We start from the raw sequence: 20198 nt of genomic DNA, 5'->3' as shown, positions 1-20198 counted from the left end.
CCAAAAAATATTTATATATATATACGGTACCGTATATCAATATTCAACCTAAATATATCAGGATATGATATTATTATTATCATTGCCCAGCCCTGATGTGTATATATTTGGGTCAATACGGTAGTGCAGGGGTGTCAAAGTCAAATAGACGGAGGGCCAAATAAAACATTTGGCCACAAGCCGAGGGCCGGACTGTCCAATCTTCATTAAAACCAAGATTTAACCTACTGAAAACATAACAAATATATTACAATATGATTGGATAAATAAAGCAATATTTTCTTATGACTGTCAGTCATTTTTAATTTCAGCAGGCACAAAATACAAATGTCCTTTATATAAAAAACTCATAACATAAAATTTATGTTATGAGTTTTTTTTCGACTGGGCTTTTCTGAACAGACTCTGTCGAGATTTGAGGCCTCGTTTTAATTCCTCGACCTTCTGTAGCCTTTGTTCCATGTCCAGAATCTTGTTTTTGTCTGTGTGTTTTGTTTCATGATGCCGTCTCATATTATATTCTTTCATCACCGCCACACTTTCTCCACATAGAAGACACACAGGTTTTCCAGCTACCTCCATGAACATGTACTCCAACTCCCACCTTGTTTGAAAGCCCCTGTTTTCACCGTCCACCTTCCGTTTTGCCATTGTTGATGGGTATCTGTAAATTAACTTTTGCTGTTATGCTAATGACTGATGCTGAATGACTGCTGAATAAATTAAGCCGCCTCCCGCTATGCTCCCGCGTCCCTATTGCATTGTGGGAAATGTAGTACAGTTTATAATCTAATAATAGATTAATATCATCACACGGGCCAGGTAAAACCCTCTCGCGGGCCTGATGTGGCCCGCGGGCCTTGACTCTGACATATGTGCGGTAGTGTATCACTACCTCAACATGGCTCCTGAAAGGAGATAATGGTCCATCCTGCATGACAAGGCAGAGATGCCTCATGAAGCATCATCACCAGGCATTGGATCCAAACAGATAAATGAGAGAAATCTATAAATGCTCCATCTCGCCCCTTTAATGGCAGTCCGCACAGCCCACTTTCCCGCGGACACTGCAGGGTAACTCTCAGGAAATTAAGCCTCAGCTGTTTGATGGCTGTGAGAAGCCCCAAATATTAGTACTTAGTGATTCATGACACACATAAGCTGCTTCTACCGAGGCTCTGAGGTGGTGTGAGCTCCTGGCCTCAATTTATTTATTTCTTTTCCATCCAAACTTTTCTGAAGTTCTTACTAGTTTTGCTTGTCGTTCCTGACTTTCTTCACTACTTTCTACTCTGCTCAAACGACAATTGTACAATTAAATGCAGTTCAATTAGTATTAAACATTCATATTTTGGATTTATTTGAAATGGCTGCTTTACTGTTTTACTACTAGCGATTGCCTTTTGGGCACTTAGTGTACCTATCTGATTTTTTGCCTACTATATTGGCTAATACTAGTGTAAAGATGACCTTAGGAGTGTTATATTATATCTAATGGTAATGGTAATGGTTTAATTTCATTTGAACATGCATCAGATTACAAGTGAATGCACCCCGGACGCCCCACCCGGGGACGTCCACAGCATGTGCTTGCATGTGTGTGTATTGAGTGGATGGGGTGTGCATGTGTTTGTTTATTTTATGTATTTATTGTTTTAAATACTTAGATAAATAATGATTAGTTTTATTATAATTATATATATATACGTATATATATATATATATATATATATGTGTGTGTGTGTGTGGGTGTGTATGTGGGTATATGGCCATATAGATATACGGGGGGGGGGCTCTGCGGGGGTCTGGCGTAGGGCGTTACATCTCTACCGCCCGGTCCTCCGTGGGGCAGTGTGCCCGGGCCTCTTCTGTCCTGGCCGGGGCGGTCCTATGTCGGTGGTCAGGCCTGGGGTTGCCTGGGGCGGGCCTGGTTCTGCTTCCTGGGGGTGTGTGGGGGGCGGGAGGCGGTGCCTCCGGCCGTGGACGGGCTCCCTTCCGGCTGGCGGGGGCGCCCCTGTGCCCACGGGTGTGTGGCCTTCGATGCCCTTCTGCCCTAGTGGGGTATGGTCTCCCGCTGGTCTCGGGGGTGCGGCTCTCCTCCGGCCTGCTGGCGCCCTGTTGCCGGTTGGGATTGCTCCTCCATGGCCTCTTGCTGGTCTCTTCGGGGAGTTGCTTCGGGGGCGGGTCTTGGGGAGTCGGCCCTGGCTTTGCCCACACCCACGGGGCCGGAGGATCTCTGGCGGTGGGGGCTTGACCTGGCTGCGCGGGGCGGGGTTTGCTGGGTGGTAGAAGGCAGTCTTTCTCCTTTTGTCATTCTCAGTGACAATTACACATTCACACACTCGCATTCACATACACAACACACCTCCATATGGGCACTCACAGCACATGGGGGCTTCTCTATACAATCTACTATCTTATCCCTGATGTTTATATAGTATTTGTATGCTATTATTACAGTAATAATGATGTCAAGCAGTGAGATTTTAATTACTGTAACCGTATGGTTGCAATTGTGTTTACTATCATGGGTCATGTCTTCATCGTTACTATTACTACTGGTAAGTTGGACTGTTTCATTTCACTGATATCATCTCCAGTGTGACCCTTAGCCATCATTGACATTTAACTGTTCTGTTTGTCACTGTTGTTGTTATGGGAATTCTTGTTGCTGCTGTTTTTGTCTCTCCCTCTACTGCCCCCCCCCCCCCCCCCCCGACCCCACCTTTCTCTTCTCTCCTCTTCTTTTCTGTTCTTCTTCTTGCTCCGGTCCAGTCGCTCCAAATGGCATAACAAAAACATCAAATAACGGCAAATAAAATTTCATGGTACAGGGAAGTTGTAGCCAACACCTTTCCTGACACAGAGCAAATCTGTCTAGCATGTAAGGGCATTTAGATCAACAATACTATCTGCCCCAATGGCTGGACGGGACAAAAAAAAAAAAAAAACAAGTGAATGCATCACATAATCAGTTCACAGTTCCACATGTCCAAAAGGAGTAGTAAGAAGCAAAGCTTATTAAATCCTACCCCTACATCTGGTACTTTTACAATCAGTAACTGTTACATTTGTTCACTTCCTGCTTTCTATAATAGTTTAAGTTTGGTTTTTTTAATTTTTATTTTTTTTAATAATGTACCTCGTAGCAAAGTACTCGGTGATATGATCATCCAATGCCATAATGGGTACCATAGTAAGTGTCAATATAGTGATATATATAGCACATCATGACTGGTTCAAGACTCTTCATCCTTGGATTTAGCAAACATCAACCTCTTGTATTGTTTCTTGAATTGGCTCATCGTTGTGCATTGTTTGATTTCCTTACTCAATCCATTCAATAGTTTGATTCCACATACTGAAATGCTAACATAGTCCTAGCATAGAAGTCTTTCAAATGTACTTCTTCCCTGAGATCATATTTCTCCTCTCTTGTAGAGAAGTATTGGATGACATTTTTAGCTAATTGCTTATTTTTAGCCTTATGCATTATTTTAGCTGTTTGAAGATGAACTATATCAGCAAGTTGAAGTATTTGTGATTTTAGAAATATGGAGTTAGTATGTTCTCTGTAGGCGGCATTATGAATTATCCTTACTGACCTTTTTTGCTTTTATAGTTATTAGCCCATATTTCCACACAATAAGTAAGATATGGTAGAACCAGAGAGCAATAAAGAGTGTGGAGTGATTTCTGATTGAGAACAAGTTTTGCTTTTTTCAATATTGAAATATTTCTGGCCACCTTATGTTGTATATTTGTAATATGAGGTTTCATCTATTGTGACCCCCAGAAATTTATTTTCCTTCACCCTTTCAATGTCTAAAACGTCTATTTGTATTTGCTGGTGTGTGTCCTTTCTGCTGTTAGCAAACAGCATGATTTTAGTTTTACTTAGGTTCAAGGACAATCTATTGACAATCTATTACTAGAGGGCTCTAATAATATTCATAATCATATAATTCTATGCTCCTACTACAAAAATATTCCATTCCTAAATGAGGAATCCTACCTCACGGAATGTCACTGTTAGGTCTGGTACCAATTAATCACGATAAGTGATGTTTAAAGGCAAAATTAATTGATTTGTAGTGCCTACGGTGACCAAGTATCCTTCGTCTGCGCTTCGTCTGGAGAGCATTATATTGCTGAAGATTCATCCCGATTTCCTACCAAACACTTGAGAATGCGTGACGCGCCTGCATGTTCACAAGTGCATCGCAACACCAACATGGGTTTGTTCGACCAAGGCCTCACGTTTGCCGACTTAACTGCACACCTCGTTGTGTGCAGCCCTCAGCTCTTGAAAAGTTGAAAAGCTTTTTGCCGCGCACGTACAACCGCTTCGACTTAAGCCTCGCATTTGCACGCAAACCCTGTCGCACAATCGCACCCATAGCATGTTGTTCTCGGGGCGACACAATGCGCTACCCCACAGTTCCCTCCTTGTGGTGCCGCGCAGCCGATCGTGGACTTGTCAGTCATTAATCTGCTGCAACGCAGCCTGTAATCCTTCTGACAGAGTGGAGTGGGTTTACAGCGAGCAGAGAGGATCTGAGCCCAGCCTGGAGTGACGAACAAAAGGAAGGCAAAGAAGACTGCTTTACAATCCGTAAAGGCAACGTGTGCCCGTGGAGCGATTGTGTGCGTTGGGAAGAGGGCGACGAAGGTAACTATTTTGTCAGCAATGCGGCTGATTTATGAACACCAGCGGCAACAGAAGGAAACGCGTCAGGTAAAATTGGCTCGGGGACCCGGGGGAGAGGAGTAAGCTTGCAAGGACAGGCTTCGTAAAAAGATGTGTTTAGGGTCAACATTGGATCGGCACACTTTAGTGGAACGCTGGCAGGGGGAAGATGAAAAATTAGCATTAAGCGTGCAAAACAACTGGCCTGCATGCTGAGGCTAACACATGTAGCCACATGATGGCTACCAACTGCTGACTTAGGCAACATACGATTAGAACAACAATACCGTATTTTCCGGACTATAACTCGCACTTTTTTTCATAGGTTGGCTGTTCCTGCGACTTATACTCCAGAGCGACTTATAAATTAATATATACACTGCCGCTCAAAGTTTGGGATCACTTGGAATTTTTTTTGGCCAGTCTGAGATATGGCTTTTTCTTGGCAGTCCTGCCATGAAGTCCAGCATCCTGAAGTCGCCGCTTCACTGTTGATACTGACCCTGGTGTTTGACGGCTACTATTTAGTACAGCTGCCAGGTGACGACCTGTGAGGCGTCTTAAACTACACACTTTCAGATATTTGTCTTCTTGCACAGTTGTGCATCGTTTTTCTGTCCTTGTTAGACCCAGTTTGTGCTGCTCTCTGAAGGGAGTAGTTAACAGCATGGTAAGAGATTTTAGTTTTAGTTTAGATTTTTAGATGGCTTTTCTAATAATCTATTAGCCTTATAAAATGATGAACTTGGATTAGCAGCCATACCAGGAGATTGATGCAGAGGACTGACAGTTGTTGATAGTAGGCCTCTATGCAAAAATCTACATCCTTCTTTGAAAATCATCTGATTAATTTTCATTGTGTGTGAAATGAATGAAAATGTTGATGTGAAATGGAACAAAAAAATTGTGAAATGCATGAAAATTTGTTTTTTTTTGGAAAACAAAGACATTTGCAAGTGATCCCAAACTTTTGAGCGGTGGTGTATATATAATTTCACAATTATTATTTTCACAAGAAGGCACTCTAGACTTTTGCACTTTTGCATCTCCGACTCCTTAACAATTCAATATTTAAACAGTAGACGTTAGCTTTCAAAGACAACTCAGAACAATAGAACACAATTGCCTCCCAAAAGAAAATCATATTCTGCAGACTCCAACTTGTTAGGGACCGACGTAAAGCAGATGCTACTCTTACTGCCATGAAGAAAACAAAATAGTTATGTACTTAAAACTGTTTATGGTACATAAACACTGGACACCTTTTCTGTTCATGTTTATTTTTTGCGTAGCTGAATAACCATTGTGTTAGCATATCTTACACCTATTCAGCCGGTTCTCTATTCTTTAATTGTTAGAACTTGCCTTCCAAGAGGACATCATGTCTGTTTTGGTCAAGTAGTTTGGAAAATAAATTACCCGCCGAAAATGCGACTTATACTCCAGTGCGACTTATGTATGTTTTTTTTCTACCTAATTATGCATTTTGGGCCTTGTGCGACTTATACTCCGGAGCGACTTATAGTCCAGAAAATACGATACTCTTTCTTCCTGCTTGATGTGCTTTCTTATTTACTATAAAATGTAATATTTTTGTGGGCTGCACGGCGGAAGAGTGGTTGGTGCGCAGACCTCAACAGCGTGGAGACCTGAGTTCAATCCCACCCTCGGCCATTTCTGTGTGGAGTTTGCATGTTCTCCCCGTGCATGCGTGGGTTTTCTCCGGGTACTCCGGTTTCCTCCCACATTCCAAAAACATGCTAGGTTAATTGGCGACTCCAAATTGTCCATAGGTATGAATGTGAGTGTGAATGGTTGTTTGTCTATATGTGCCCTGTGATTGGCTGGCCACCAGTCCAAGGTGTACCCCGCCTCCCGCCCGAAGGCAGCTGGGATAGGCTCCAGCACCCCCGCGGCCCTCGTGAGGAAAAGCAGTAGAAAATGAATAAATGAATATTTTTGTATGTAGAGCATTGACTCGATGGCAACAGGGACAGCTAGTCCTAGCCAGACTAGTGAGCTCGGAATAACAGTCCAATCGCCGTTGATTAATAGCGTTCAAATAAAATGACCTGAATGAATGAGAATATTCACAGGCATCCATTTCATATTGGATATTAAATAAATTTTAGAAGTTCCACAGTGGCTGAAGAGGTCGGTGCACAGACAGAGAAAGAAGGATGCATAACAACGTTTAAAGCAGAAAAAGATAAGTTTTGAGGGAATACTTTCATAAATAATGCAACTCAAACTGAATCAGTAGTGGTGCTAATAAACAAGACCCTAAGTCACACTTGAAAGAATCGTCTCATCTTTTCACGTCAATCGGAGCCTCATTAGTGACCAAATAAAAGAAAATTGCGGGTGGAATGTGAATCAGGGTGGATCCAAATAATAAAAAATAAAAATGTAAGGATGTTCAATACTGAAATAAAAAGTAGGCTGCCAAAAGTCCACTGTGATGGAGGACGGATGATTGCTTTAATAAAGTATGGGATGAATTGTCTTCTGACAATGAAAGTCAATGTCAAGTCGAACTGATGAAGGGCACACAACCAGAGACGGACTTTTCTAGACATTATCTGTGACATCAACTTCCCTGGAAGGCTTTGCTGGGAAAATAAATGTCCATCTGGTAGAGAGTATGAACTCATTGTGGGCTCCATGGTTTACTTTTGGAGAGGCAAAGATCTGAGGGAACAGTGGGATGATTTGGGACGGGGGCCCAGACTAAATACAGACCGGATGTCGGAGGTGGTTTGGGAAGATTCGATAGAACTTTTTGAATGTTCATAATTGGAGTTTTGTTTGTTTGTCAGTGTATTTTTGGACCTGCACTCACACCTAGTACTACCTTTAGATCACACTGGTGGGGAAACTGCGGCCAGTGGGCCAAATTAGGCCCATCAAGTGTCTTAATCCGGCTAACCGAGCGTTTCCAAATGACTTTTTTTAACCTTCAACATCAAAGCTGTTGCTAGCAGCCTGGCTATTGCATGCTATTGTGGCCGATGCGAAAAGCGAAACAAAACGACACACACGTGACGCACAACAAAAACACTCACGCCAAAATTACACCCAGGTATTCCGGCCGCAAGGCATGCTGGGTAGCATGTGGTCGCTCTCTCCCAACATGTCGCTGTGTTTGTCGCATTTTTGCTAAATATGTTGAGGAGGTTGTCAGGCAATTGAGCAAGATATTCTTGGTATCCAATTTTTATAGTTCTTATCATTATTAGTGCCGGACTACCCAGCATGCCTTGCTGTTACAAGCTGTGTTTAGCACTTCATCAGGTTATCAGTCACATTGTCGTAGTAGTTGCTCTCTATGATGCATTACCACTGCAAGTATGTCGTTTGGTGTTTGATGGCCCTGGTCAATATTTTTTTACCCACTCCTGCCCTATAAAATGTTAATGACTAGATAGGACAGCTCTTGCCTAGGAAATTGGTGCAACATGAGCTGGGAATTGACTGTAGTGAGGTAGGTTAGTTTTACCAAGGGGCTGATATCTTTGTTTATTGGTCGTTTGGTCGTCTATATGTGGCCAGCGATTGGCTGGCGACCAGCCGATGCCTCTCGCCCATAGTCATAGAAAATGGACGGATGGAAATATATTACCCCATGACAATATAGATAACTAGCATGATATTTTAAACAATAGACGCTCGTGTTGACAGGAACGCCCCCGAATATTATTTCCAGGGGAAAGTGTCACCGTTTGAAAGCGAGTTCTCCTCTGAACATCAAAACGTGCCAACGTCTCTCTGAAGACGTGTTAGAATGAACTTCAAAGTTCTGCTTTGCACAAGAGCTGCTTCTCCCTTTGTGTCGTTCAGCTCGTTTATTTTCCGGCCTTTCCACAGCGGATCAGAGAGCGAGAGCGCATGGAAGTTGCATCACAAACCTGCTCATTGTCATTTACAGCTCAAGGTCTGGTTGGGCGCTGCTTGTAATCACCTGCATTCATGTTGCAAAAAAAACAACAAGAACCCGCAGGTCATGGCTAAGGTGTTCCTTTAAGGATCCCTTCTCTGATTGTGCTGCGTGTTTATCCTCATTAAAAATGAATCCTTTTTTTTTTCCTTTAGGCGCTTTATTCCCCACTCAGATCCACGTTTCATAAGGAAGGCTTTGAAGAGGATGTCATCCCATACGGTGGCCGTAAAACACGTTTTCTCGCTCCGGTGTTAAAAAACAACCTGAAAAAGCAGCCACGGCTGACCTTGTTCATCAGTAAAATGAGATATCATTCTGTGTTCGTTAATATTTCAATTCGTTACGAGTCAGTAAAATGTCTGTTTACATGCAGGCCGAAGACCAATATAAAAAATGTCAAAATGACCATTCCTTGTCCATCAATCAACGGACCCCACCCTTTAGCCAAGGTACCACCACCATAGCCTCAATGGACAGAGAAACTGTGAACCGCAGCAACCTAAAGTGACCCAAATCATGATCAAAAGAGGCTTTAAGTGTGCACACTTGCAGTCGGAAAATGACGTGAGCGGTGGTTGACGATTAAAGCCCATCCTTGTGCTTTAAGAGGGGTTAGTCATATGATGAGCTGTACGTTTAAAAAAAAAAGATTTGAATGTTGACGACAGATGAGAAGCTCTCTTCTTTCTAAATACAAAAATGACTCTTTTTTTCCCCTGTCCTAAATTTGGACTGAATACTAAGTCTATCCTTTATTATCTCTAAATACTTTGTTAATCCCGTCCATACATTCAAAGCACGCTTTATTTTCTGGTGTCAAAATACATCATACGTATATAATACATCATCACAATCGTCAGAGTGGTATTCGACTTAAAGTGAGAGTCGAAAATGTAAACAAAGGTGAGGAAGGCGCGGAGGAATATGAGCTAACACCAAGCTAGCTAACGAGAGGAGCTGAGGTTGCTACCCTCGTGACCCAACCTCAGATGGAATATTTTCGTAGTTAAAGCATAGAAAAACCAGTTAATGGCTTTCTAAATAGTTTTTTTGATGATTAGAACACCCCTGTAGAAGCCTTTACACTCCAATTATGCTTTTGTTTACATGACATTGCTAATGCGCAAGCTGCGGGATCACTGCAGGCGACCACCACTGCATAGCATGCTAGCGAGCTAACTCGTTAGCCTCGACTTCATTTATTCTAAACTTAAGAAAGGGTTTCATGTCATGGCGGACAACATGCAGTGTAACGGTAATGTGATTTCTCATCAATGTTTTGTGCCATTACTGACACCTAGTGGCCAGAACACTTTAATATTATAACTTATATTTCAATATTTTTTGACTAATAATTACGGAAGTCCGTTTCCGCCACTGAAAAAAAAAATTATTCCAATGATAAGTCAAAATAACGAGATAAAAAGTTGAAATTATGAGATAAGAAAGTTGAAATGACAAAATAAAAAAGTAAAAATAATGAGATAAAAAGTCAAAAGTCAAAATAACGAGATAAAAAGTAAAAGATCAAAATTTTGAGATAAGAAAGTTGAAATTATGAGATAGAAAGTCATAATAATGAGATAAAAAGTCGAAATAACAAGATAAAAAGTCGAAATGACAAGATAAGACGGCACATGCGCAGTTAGTGTCTCATAATTTCCACTTTCTTATTTCAAAATTTGGACTTTTTATCTCGTAATTTCGACTTTCTATCTCGTAAATGTCGTCTTTCTATTTAGTAATGAAGACTTTCATCTCATAATTTTGACTTTTTATCTAATAATTTCGACTTGCTAGCTCAGAATTTTGACTTTTTATCTCATTATTTTTACTTTTTATGTCATTATTTCAACTTACCATTGGGATAATTTTTTCATTTTTTTATCTCGTAATTTCAACTTTCTTATCTCATAATTTCGATTTACCATTGGAATAATTTTTTTTCAGTGGCGGAAACAGGCTTCCATCATAGTCAATCACAAAATAATCAATTTTGAAAAAAAGTGACAGTGTGTGGGAGTGATGTTCGAACCGCAATGACAGATCAAAACTAAAATTCTGTTTTTCATTAATTTATGGGACCACCTGTCTAGTAAAGAGTCATGATGATGCACCGAAAGGGTGTCGGTGTGTGTGTGTTGATACCCATCTTCCATGTTGGCCCAGGCACCTGATACCTGCTTGGCCCCCGTGAAGGACCAAACTAGTCCCGTCCGGTTTCCAGCAGAGAAGCACCCATGCATTTTGAGTCTACCTTCATTACAACTGTAGCTATGATAAAAACTTCTAAAGGCGAAGACGCGAGAAGCGAATGCGTCTGAAAGTCACACTTGGAGGCCGCCTTGCTACCTCAGCAGTTATGGACGTTTATTTGAGACTATGGATCGGGACACTGTTGCACTTTTGCCAAGCCACCATCTACACAAATGACTGGGCTGTAAGAATAAACGCAGGGTCGGAATCTGTGAGCAGGATTGCAGAGAAGTATGGATTTACGAATATGGGACAGGTAAGTATGACAAAATATACAACACAACAGTTGGTACTACTAGAAACACAGTAATAAAGGTATTACGAATCATATGTGAATCGTCAGCTTGTTTTGAACCTCATTAGATTTTGCATGCGTACCTAATGAAGTGGCCAGTGAAAACAGCTTCAGTCAGAAGCAAACAAACTATGCAACATTGGCAAACAACATATAAAAAAGCATCCATTATAAAAGAAGCAACCAGAGAGGAACCATAAATTGTGTTTTGCCAGCCTACGGGGGCGCGTAAATGAAAATGTATTCTACGCAATTTGCCGTGAAACATCTGCCGGACAGGGTGATATTTATTATCCGTTCAAGATATCAAGTATTAAAACATTGATCAAATGTGACAGTCAAAGCTGCTGCCTTCAGCTGCAGTAAACCAAGCAATGAAGAAGAAAAAAAACATGGGCGGTAATAAAGTGTCACTGTAAAGCGCTGTAGGATTCAGTTAAAATATTAGTTTAATTACATTGACAGCAACACTTGCGTCAACTTTAATTTACGCCTTCGTTCACCTCTCGCACCCTTTTAATTTGCTCCCCCCCGGCCATATAATATTAATTATTCGAGCAGTTAACCCCAAAGAAGCAGACCCTCCACTATTTTAATCACATAAGTCTACAAAGAAAAGGCACTGTTAATCAGTGAAGACGGAATGGAAACGATCAATATTTTAAGAGCTAAAGCAGAGGGGGGTTATGTCGTGTAAAATTAGCATGTAAAAGCTCTTGGGAGAACAGCCTTTGTGAGCGCCACGGCTGATAAGAGCTGACCTCTTAAATCAATATTAAAATCTCACAACATGTGGGATTACTTTTTTTTTTTAATTAGACCTCCAAATGTATTCTTGTCACCACCGTCGTTATTATCATCTGGTTAATAAAATCTCATGAAATGACCACCCCCGGCTCTGAGGCTTGAAATAAAATCTACCAAGGCGGTGACGTATCGAGGCGGCAGAATGGCAGCTCAGGTTTTGGCAGCCTGAAAAACGAGCCCAAGTGTACGGTTACTGCCGTTGATAATTTAGCAGCTGTTTAGTGCATTGAGGGGAGCGCCGTGACTCACCGGGAGATGAAATTCATTTAACTGATGCTATATTTGTGCCGCCAGATTGGAGACCTGAAGAGTTATTACGTCTTTCGCCACCGTGAGACGGCGGGCTGGTCCACGGCGCCCAACCATGTGGTGACAGCTAGCGTTGCCACGGAGACTGAGGTATAGCATCTGGACTTTAAACTGCAGATTTATAAACTGGTCTCAAAGTGCTTGTAAACAGAGGCCGTGCATATCTATCTATTGTCATGTGTATCTGTACAGTACAAACATGTAATGAAAATTGTGGCTAAGGTACTTACTGGCTAATAAAAAACGGTATCTTCAACGAAGGCAAAGGGTCAGTCATCCATAGGCATGATTTCCATGATGAAATCACTTCATCGCTTTAGTCCTCGGGTCATCTCTGGCGATAGGAACAAGCCCTGGACGTCGTAGCAATGCTGGCTGGTTTCAGACACGGTTTGATATGTTGAAGCTTTATGTTTTCGTCCCTCGTCTGAAACTGAGAAGTTTCCAAGTGAGCTCAGGGAAAGGTCACAGAAAAGGAGCGCTTGATTCACTCACGCTGACCCACCTACAGCACAGTACAGGTAATCACCTCATTAGAGCTTTTCTTATATTGGTCATCTGAGTTGGTATGCTGGTAAACGCAGAGAGTAATTGTTTGATAAGAAGAAGATGTAAGTACTTCTGTAAGTACCTACGACTTTCCGGACATGTTGAACTGTATCTGTAAACATGAGATACGGTATTTCAATGTAATCTTATATGCATGTTAAAAATGAACTAAAACAGTACCATTAGCATTTCTATACCAACCAAAAGTACAAGTACTGTATTTAGTATAACTTTTCAGAACAACTAAAAGTAACAAACGTGCTTGAATCGAATTAGCTAGCAGATGACGTCATAGCAAAGGAAGTCGATTTAAACATATAAAACATAGATAAGAAAGAACAAAACAAAAAACAACTCTGGTTGACTCATTCCATGAAACAAAAGCATAAAGTAGTCCACTCAAGAGTAAAACTTACCCGAGCTACACTACCGCTCAAAACTTTGGGGTCACTTTGAAATATTTGTCCTCTTGCACAGTTGTGCATCGTTTTTCTGTCCTTGTTAGACCCAGTTTGTGCTGCTCTCTGAAGGGAGTAGTTAACAGCATGGTAAGAAATTTTAGTTTTAGTTACGATTTTTGGATGGGTTTTCTAATAATCTATTAGCCTTATAAAATGATGATGCAAAATGATGCAAAAATCTACTCCCAAACTTTTGAGAGGTAGTGTATATTGAATTAGTAAAGCACCAAATGCATCAAAGTGTCATTTGTTTTCAAGGTGGGATGGCTGCAACAGCAAGCTATCCAGAAAAGAACCAAAAGAACCTTTTACTACTTTGATAAAACTACCTCACAAAATCCAGATGCTCATCATCGCACCCGAATCCAACACCTCCAAAACCAAATGTGGAGAAATCAGTCATACCATGTGAGTGAAGTAACCCACAGCAATATATGGTGTGTATATACGTATACTGTTTAAACGAGAAAACATTGTAGTTATTCGTGTAATTCCCAGAATTATTTCTTCCCCCTCACAGCTCTGCAGCAACAAATCCAAAGTCTGTCGGTCCCCAATGACAATTTCTGAGGCCTGGAGAAGGGGCTACACTGGGAGGGGTGTTGTGGTGTCCATCCTAGATGATGGCATCGATGGAGAGCATCCAGACCTGAAACCAAATTACGTAAGTACCCCCCCCCCCCCCCCCCGGGATGGGATGGGATACTCTCGGCGGTAAGGGGGACATTAATCATTATCAATTTAGCGCAGCTCTTAGTGTAAGAGCGCATAACAGAGACAGATATGGCAGACATCTTGTAGCTTTTGGGCCAAAATACTTGGAGAGGACTATTGGAATGGACATTAGACGTCCGATCCACTTAAACATGGAGCGGACTGGTGAATAATGCTCTTTGTGATTGGTTTGATGAAATAGAGACGGATAGCTGCTGGCGTCCTATTATGTGCTGCTACTCATAATCCAATCTCACTCAGGATCCTCTCGCCAGCTTTGATGTGAACGGACAACACCGACATCCTTCTACGAGTTATTACGAGACCACTGCCGACTAGTGAGAACTTTTCACTCTGCTCTCCTTGTGCTATATGCTCTCCAACCCCCTGTGACGATCCTTACTTTAATTAATTCACAATTTTCCTCTTCATTCTCCTGTAATTACATCCATATATGAATATGCAAATTATCCCCCCGTTTTGAGTTCTGGCTTCTCACTGGTTTGATGTAACGGAAATAGACCTCCTTCATACAATATGCATCCATGCTCATGTTCTGATGTTCTCCTCCTTCTTCTCTGCAGCCATGGGACTTGGTGTGCAGGGATAGTGGCCGCCGCAAACCGCTCCTCATGCACAATGGGTGTGGCTTTCCAAGCACGGATCGGCGGTGAGTCCACACGGAAAGACCCCTAGAGGTCAGCCTTTTAGACAAGCATGGCTTTTGATGACCATTCCCACCCCCGCTACACGCAGGTGTCCGAATGCTGGATGGACTGGAAGAGGAAGTGACGGACATCATGGAGGCGCAGGCGCTGAGCTTCAAACCGCAACATGTTGATGTTTACTTAGCTAGCTGGGGCCCGGAAGATGATGGCGCCACTGTGGATGGACCCGGGCCCCTGACTCGCCTCGCTTTGCAGAATGGCATTGAAACAGTGAGGATATGCTACATTTCCTCAAATAGTGGCCAAGGGGACTGACTTTATAATAATTCCTGCTCCCACAGTTATGAAATATGCGATTGAAACATACCAGTGCAAGCACTTGACCAAAGTTACAACTTTTGGACGAGACACTAACCTCTTTTAGACAACAATCTGGCAAAATTGGCATAACAGAAGATTCAGCATTTACCTGCCTTTGCATTTTCCATAAAAGCAGGATATTTAAGCAACTGTGTGTGCATCCACATGCGTCATCCAGTGTCGGCGTGAAAATGTCTATTTGGAGAGAGGCCACTATTTGAGGTCTGAAATTTAAAAAATCGTTGTTACATCTGTGAGGACTCAAGGACTTTTCCACCCCATTCTTAACGAGCAGGATCACAGTTGATGAATGGCCTCTGTCTGCTGCTTTAATTAAAAATAGGGCCGACACGGGAGGGGCTCTGTTTATGTCTGGCCGACGGGAAACGGCGGTCAAAAAGGTGATCACTGTTCGTGTGACGGCTACAGCAACAGCATCTACACCATCTCCATCAGCGGCAGCATCCAGCACAGGAATGGGGCAGACTATCAGGAGAGGTGCTCGTCCACTCTGGCTACAGCCTCCACTGCAGAGGAGATTGTGAGTACAGGGTGTAAACACAACTACAATACCTTTAGTGCACAGGCAAGGTGCAAGGAGGGAAAAAATGACCTTTAGCTGTGGGTTCTTATCAGGGGCGTCACTAGGTTCTGAGGACGGGGGGCTTAGCCCCCTGGAGCTAATGCACAGCATATGAATGAATGTAGTAAACATTCAAAAAAAATCCCCAAAACATATAAGGAACAAGAACCGGGATATAACTTTCCCACTTTTGGACAGATTTAGTAGAGATACTCAATTGTTTTAGGCCACCATTAAATGTACACAAGTACACACAATCTACACTGCAAAACCGCTGCTCGAGCTCTGCAACCATTCTGTCCAGTGGACAGTGATCAATGATATAATAATCATTATTATATTATTCATGAGCCTATTATTATTACTATCATCATTATTATTCTTCTGATTATTACTACTACTACTAGTAGTAGTAGGCTAGTATTAGCATGTTTATTGGCTTACTGCTTTTGCCCTATTATATGAAATTTGTCCGATCTTTTTTGTAAAAAAAATTTTAAAAAATGTAATCAATAAAAAATATCAAATTATTTAGGGGAAGTAAGAACATTTTAGGGGGGCTGAAGAAAATAGGCCTAATGACGCCACTTATGAAGGGAAATGGTACCTAATATAGCGCGGATTTCCACTAAATGTTCAAGTACTTGTTTTCTTGTTCGGGAATATTTTATAACTTAGACATAGATAGAAATGAGGTTTGTTCATTCATTTTGCACCTCTCCAGCCTTTTCCCATTCACATTAAAAAGATGTTATTAGATGATAAGCAGCTGAAGGGACCTCATCTGCTTCACAGCCAGTGTTGGCTCCACAGCAGAGCTGCAGCACAGCTAAATCCGGGTCGGCCCCCTCGGTCTCCATGGCTGCCGGGGTCATTGCACTCGCGCTGGAGGCAAAGTACGTTCACTGTGAAGCAAAAATAAATATGCACCATGGAAGACTGAAATGAGCTGGTATGATGAGGTGATGTTCTTCTCTCTGTGTGACCTTTTCCCAGCCCTCGGCTGACCTGGAGAGACGTGCAGCACATCATTGTTCTGACGTCAGATGCTCGTCAGCTTGTGGCGGACGATTGGCGCACCAATGGTGCCGGACACAAAGGTAGGATACCTGAAATAGACATTAAAAGTGGTTACACAGCCATATTGGTGATTTAAACAAATCCAATACAAAACTTCCATCACAATTTCAGCTTTTTTACTGCTCAATTTAGAGCAACACATTTCATTGTATGTTTATTATTGTTAGTTCAGCATCATATTTATGAATATTTTAATACTTATTCTTTCACGTCATTGCCAAGGCATGTTGACCTTGTTTGCTATCACCGAGCCCCCCCTACCAGTAATTAACCACAGTTCTAATTGAATGACCCCTGATGCTGTTGTTTCTGACTAATTTAATGAAGTGGCGTGCATACGTACGCTACCGCTCAAAAGTTTGAGATCACGTGCAAATTTTGTTTTCCAAAGAAAAACAAGTTTTCATGCATTTCAAAAACATTTTTATCCATTTCACAAACAATGAAAATGAATCAGATGATTTTCAAAGAAGGATGTATATTTTTGCATAGAGGCCTACTATCAACAACTGTCAGTCCTCTGCATCAATCTCCTGGTATGGCTGCTAATCCAAGTTCATCATTTTACAAGGTTAATAGATTATTAGAATACCCATCTAAAAATCTAAACTAAAACTAAAACCTCTAAAACCAAACTGGGTCTAAGAAGGACAGACAAACGATGCACAACTGTGCAAGAAGACAAATATCTGAGAGTGTGTAGTTTAAGACAAAGACGCCTCACAGGTCGTCACCTGGCAGCTGTACTAAATAGTAGCCGTCAAACACCAGGGTCAGGATCAACAGTGAAGCGGCGACTTCAGGATGCTGGACTTCATGGCAGGACTGCCAAGAAAAAGCCATATCTCAGACTGGCCAAAAAAATGTCCAAGTGATCCCAAATTCTGAGCGGTAGTGTATACTACACTCCCCTCCAAAAGTTTGGGAAGGTGTTCTCAAGTTTGCAGCTTTTGGAAGGGGAGCGTATCTCTTTGCTTGTTATGACAACAATTCACCAGCATCTTTTAATAGGATCTTATTATTGGGGCTATGATACCCAGTTGGAATGGTTTGGTAAATGTTCTCTCAACTTGTTTTTTAGGGAAACAAGTAAAACATAAAACAGGAAGCATAAGCACTAATGAGACACTGTGTGTATAACACTGATAAACGCCTACAAACTCCCGGGAGTGTACGAGGTTATGTGAAACTAGAGCACCTTTTATGCACCATCTAATGAGTGTATGTGTGTGTCTCAGTGAGCCACCTGTATGGCTTCGGCCTGCTGGATGCTGAGAGTATGGTACTGCAGGCTAAGCGATGGAGACTGGTCCCCTCACAGCATGTGTGCGTCGCCGAGGCCCCCGCTCAATTAAACAGGTATGACGCCACGCGTCTATCACTTGAATCTCCACTCCCTGATCCATCATGACAAGATTAGATACACCTGCATCACTTCATGAGACCTAATATAAGACAGGAAGAACAGCTGCAGTAGTACTGTTCCACTCCGGTCCTGTAGGTGGCAGTAGTACATTCCAAACTGCATGACTGATACAGTCTGAAAAGTTTATCTACTGGCTCTAGTAGGTCACTGCCCCACGTTGCCTTTAATCCTACTTTTATCCAGGTCTGCAGCAGCATTTAAGGGGTTCTGGTGTAGGTCCTGCTTCCTTCCTTTCTTAGTCTCTTATGTCTTTATCCTTTTCTGTGTTATGACAGAATAATTCCCGCAGGCCGCGTCTTGACATCAGTGTTGGAGACAGCCGGCGGCTCCAGAACATCCAAGCAGCACATCCGATATGTGGAGCACGTGGTGGTGCGTGTCAGCGTTGCCTGCGGTCGTCGTGGCGACCTTTCCATCACACTCACATCACCTTCAGGCACTGTGTCGAAGCTTCTTGACAAAAGGTAGCGAGCTTGCCTCCCAATGAAGTCACTTATTAGCGCCATCTTCCAGTAAAAAAAGACACACTGGGATTCATTTTCCGGAGAGCTTTTGGCACCAAAACCGGAAGATCAGTTGTGACGCTCATGTGGTGTTTCATGGGATTTAGTTTGTTGGCGCGCTTCCCGGAAAATTAATCCCTTTCCACACTCCAACTTTAATCAATAGTTTTTGTTATTACGAATAAGTTTGCAGTTGTGTAGAACTGCAGTGCAATAAACACACTAAATATTTTTGCTTACCTTGGTTTAGCTACATTTTATTTTTTATTTCTAACAATTTTATATTTTGGGCTGCATGGCGGTCGAGTGGTTAGCGCGTGGACCTCACAGCTAGGAGACCCAAGTTCAATCCCATCCTCGGCCATCTCTGTGTAGAATTTGCATGTTAGGATGTTGAGGATAAGTGGTAGAAAATGAATGAATGAATGAATTTTAGATTTTCTCAAGGGACAATAATATAAAAATTGGGTATGCCTCATTATCATTATTAACTTTAACACGAGAATACAACATTCTAACATTTATAGGTCAGAAACATGGAAATAAGTCACCTTTAAAAGTAATTTGTCTTGTTCTCGTACACCCAATCCAACATTGGGAAGCACATCATGATGCCCTCTTGGGAAACTGGGCCGGGTGGCAGTTTTCCAACAGCTGAATGTAACGGAGTGGCTAAGTATGTCTCCTCCAGACCTGGACCCAATTGAGCACCAGTGAGGCATCCTCAAGCAGAAGGAAGAAGGAGGAGCATAAGGTGTCCAACATCCACCAGTGATGTCGTCATGTAGGAGTGGAAGAGAATTCCAGTAACAACCTGTGCAGGTCTAGTGAATTCCAAGCCCCAAGAGGATTAAGGCAGTGTGTGAGGACTGTGTACTCACTTGTGTTGCCAACTATTTCAACAATACATAAGTAGTGCCCTGACGACTTCAGGTTATATTCAGGTTATATTTTATACCAAAATTAAAATTAAAATTAAAATTAAAATTAAAATTAAAATTAAAATTAAAATTAAAATTAAAATTAAAATTAAAATTAAAATTAAAATTAAAATTAAAATTAAAATTAAAATTAAAATTAAAATTAAAATTAAAATTAAAATTACTTAAATTATATTAGGAAAGCAGGAAGTGAATAAATGTAACTGATTGTAAAAGTACCAGATGGAGGGGTAGGATTTAATAAGCTTTGCTTCTTCCTACTCCTTTTGGACATGTGGAACTGGGAACTGATTATGTGATGCATTCGATTGTAATCTGATGCATGTTCAAATGAAATTAAACCATTACCATTACCATTCCTTCAGATGGTTGCTAGAATGTGAGGTGTGCATTCCCGTTGGTGAAGATAATCAGCTTTGGCATCTGTGTGGTATTAATGTGATGTTTACGTTTAGGCCTCGTGACAACTCCACCGAGGGATTTCACAAGTGGGAATTCATGACAACACACTGCTGGGGGGAGCAGGCAGCTGGGGAGTGGACCTTGAAAATCTGTGATTCTCCCTCTGAAGGGAGAAAAAACTCCGTAACAGGTGCGCTCTTTATCTTTGTAGCGA

The 20198-nt window shown here is 41.8% G+C and overlaps 1 protein-coding gene and 1 long non-coding RNA gene across 2 annotated transcripts in view; one reads left to right on the top strand and one right to left on the bottom strand.

Moving 5' to 3' along the window:
* Nucleotides 1-10842: 10842 nt before the first annotated feature.
* Nucleotides 10843-20198, top strand: part of pcsk5a (proprotein convertase subtilisin/kexin type 5a) — a 26274-nt gene continuing 16918 nt past the window's right edge. Inside the window, exons 1-13 of the mRNA XM_078794248.1 lie at nucleotides 10843-11142; nucleotides 12283-12387; nucleotides 13566-13612; nucleotides 13812-13971; nucleotides 14283-14359; nucleotides 14606-14691; nucleotides 14778-14959; nucleotides 15393-15590; nucleotides 16428-16528; nucleotides 16629-16732; nucleotides 17951-18071; nucleotides 18414-18602; nucleotides 20038-20174. Coding sequence (XP_078650374.1) covers nucleotides 10945-11142; nucleotides 12283-12387; nucleotides 13566-13612; nucleotides 13812-13971; nucleotides 14283-14359; nucleotides 14606-14691; nucleotides 14778-14959; nucleotides 15393-15590; nucleotides 16428-16528; nucleotides 16629-16732; nucleotides 17951-18071; nucleotides 18414-18602; nucleotides 20038-20174 — 1705 coding nt within the window. The 5' untranslated portion in view covers nucleotides 10843-10944. The remainder of the gene's footprint in view (nucleotides 11143-12282; nucleotides 12388-13565; nucleotides 13613-13811; nucleotides 13972-14282; nucleotides 14360-14605; nucleotides 14692-14777; nucleotides 14960-15392; nucleotides 15591-16427; nucleotides 16529-16628; nucleotides 16733-17950; nucleotides 18072-18413; nucleotides 18603-20037; nucleotides 20175-20198) is intronic.
* Nucleotides 16365-20198, bottom strand: part of LOC144901138 (uncharacterized) — a 3909-nt gene continuing 75 nt past the window's right edge. Inside the window, exons 2-3 of the long non-coding RNA XR_013629305.1 lie at nucleotides 16641-16741; nucleotides 16365-16537 (exon numbers count right to left, since the gene is read on the bottom strand). This is a non-coding gene — a long non-coding RNA (uncharacterized LOC144901138). The remainder of the gene's footprint in view (nucleotides 16538-16640; nucleotides 16742-20198) is intronic.

The sequence above is a fragment of the Doryrhamphus excisus genome, linkage group LG10 (assembly GCF_037039965.1).
Source record: "Doryrhamphus excisus strain RoL-2023G ecotype Guam linkage group LG10, RoL_Dexc_Guam_v1.1, whole genome shotgun sequence".
NCBI lineage: Eukaryota > Metazoa > Chordata > Actinopteri > Syngnathiformes > Syngnathidae > Doryrhamphus > Doryrhamphus excisus.
The sequence above is the reverse complement of the archived record's forward strand: the minus strand, read 5'-3'. Positions and strand labels throughout refer to the sequence as shown.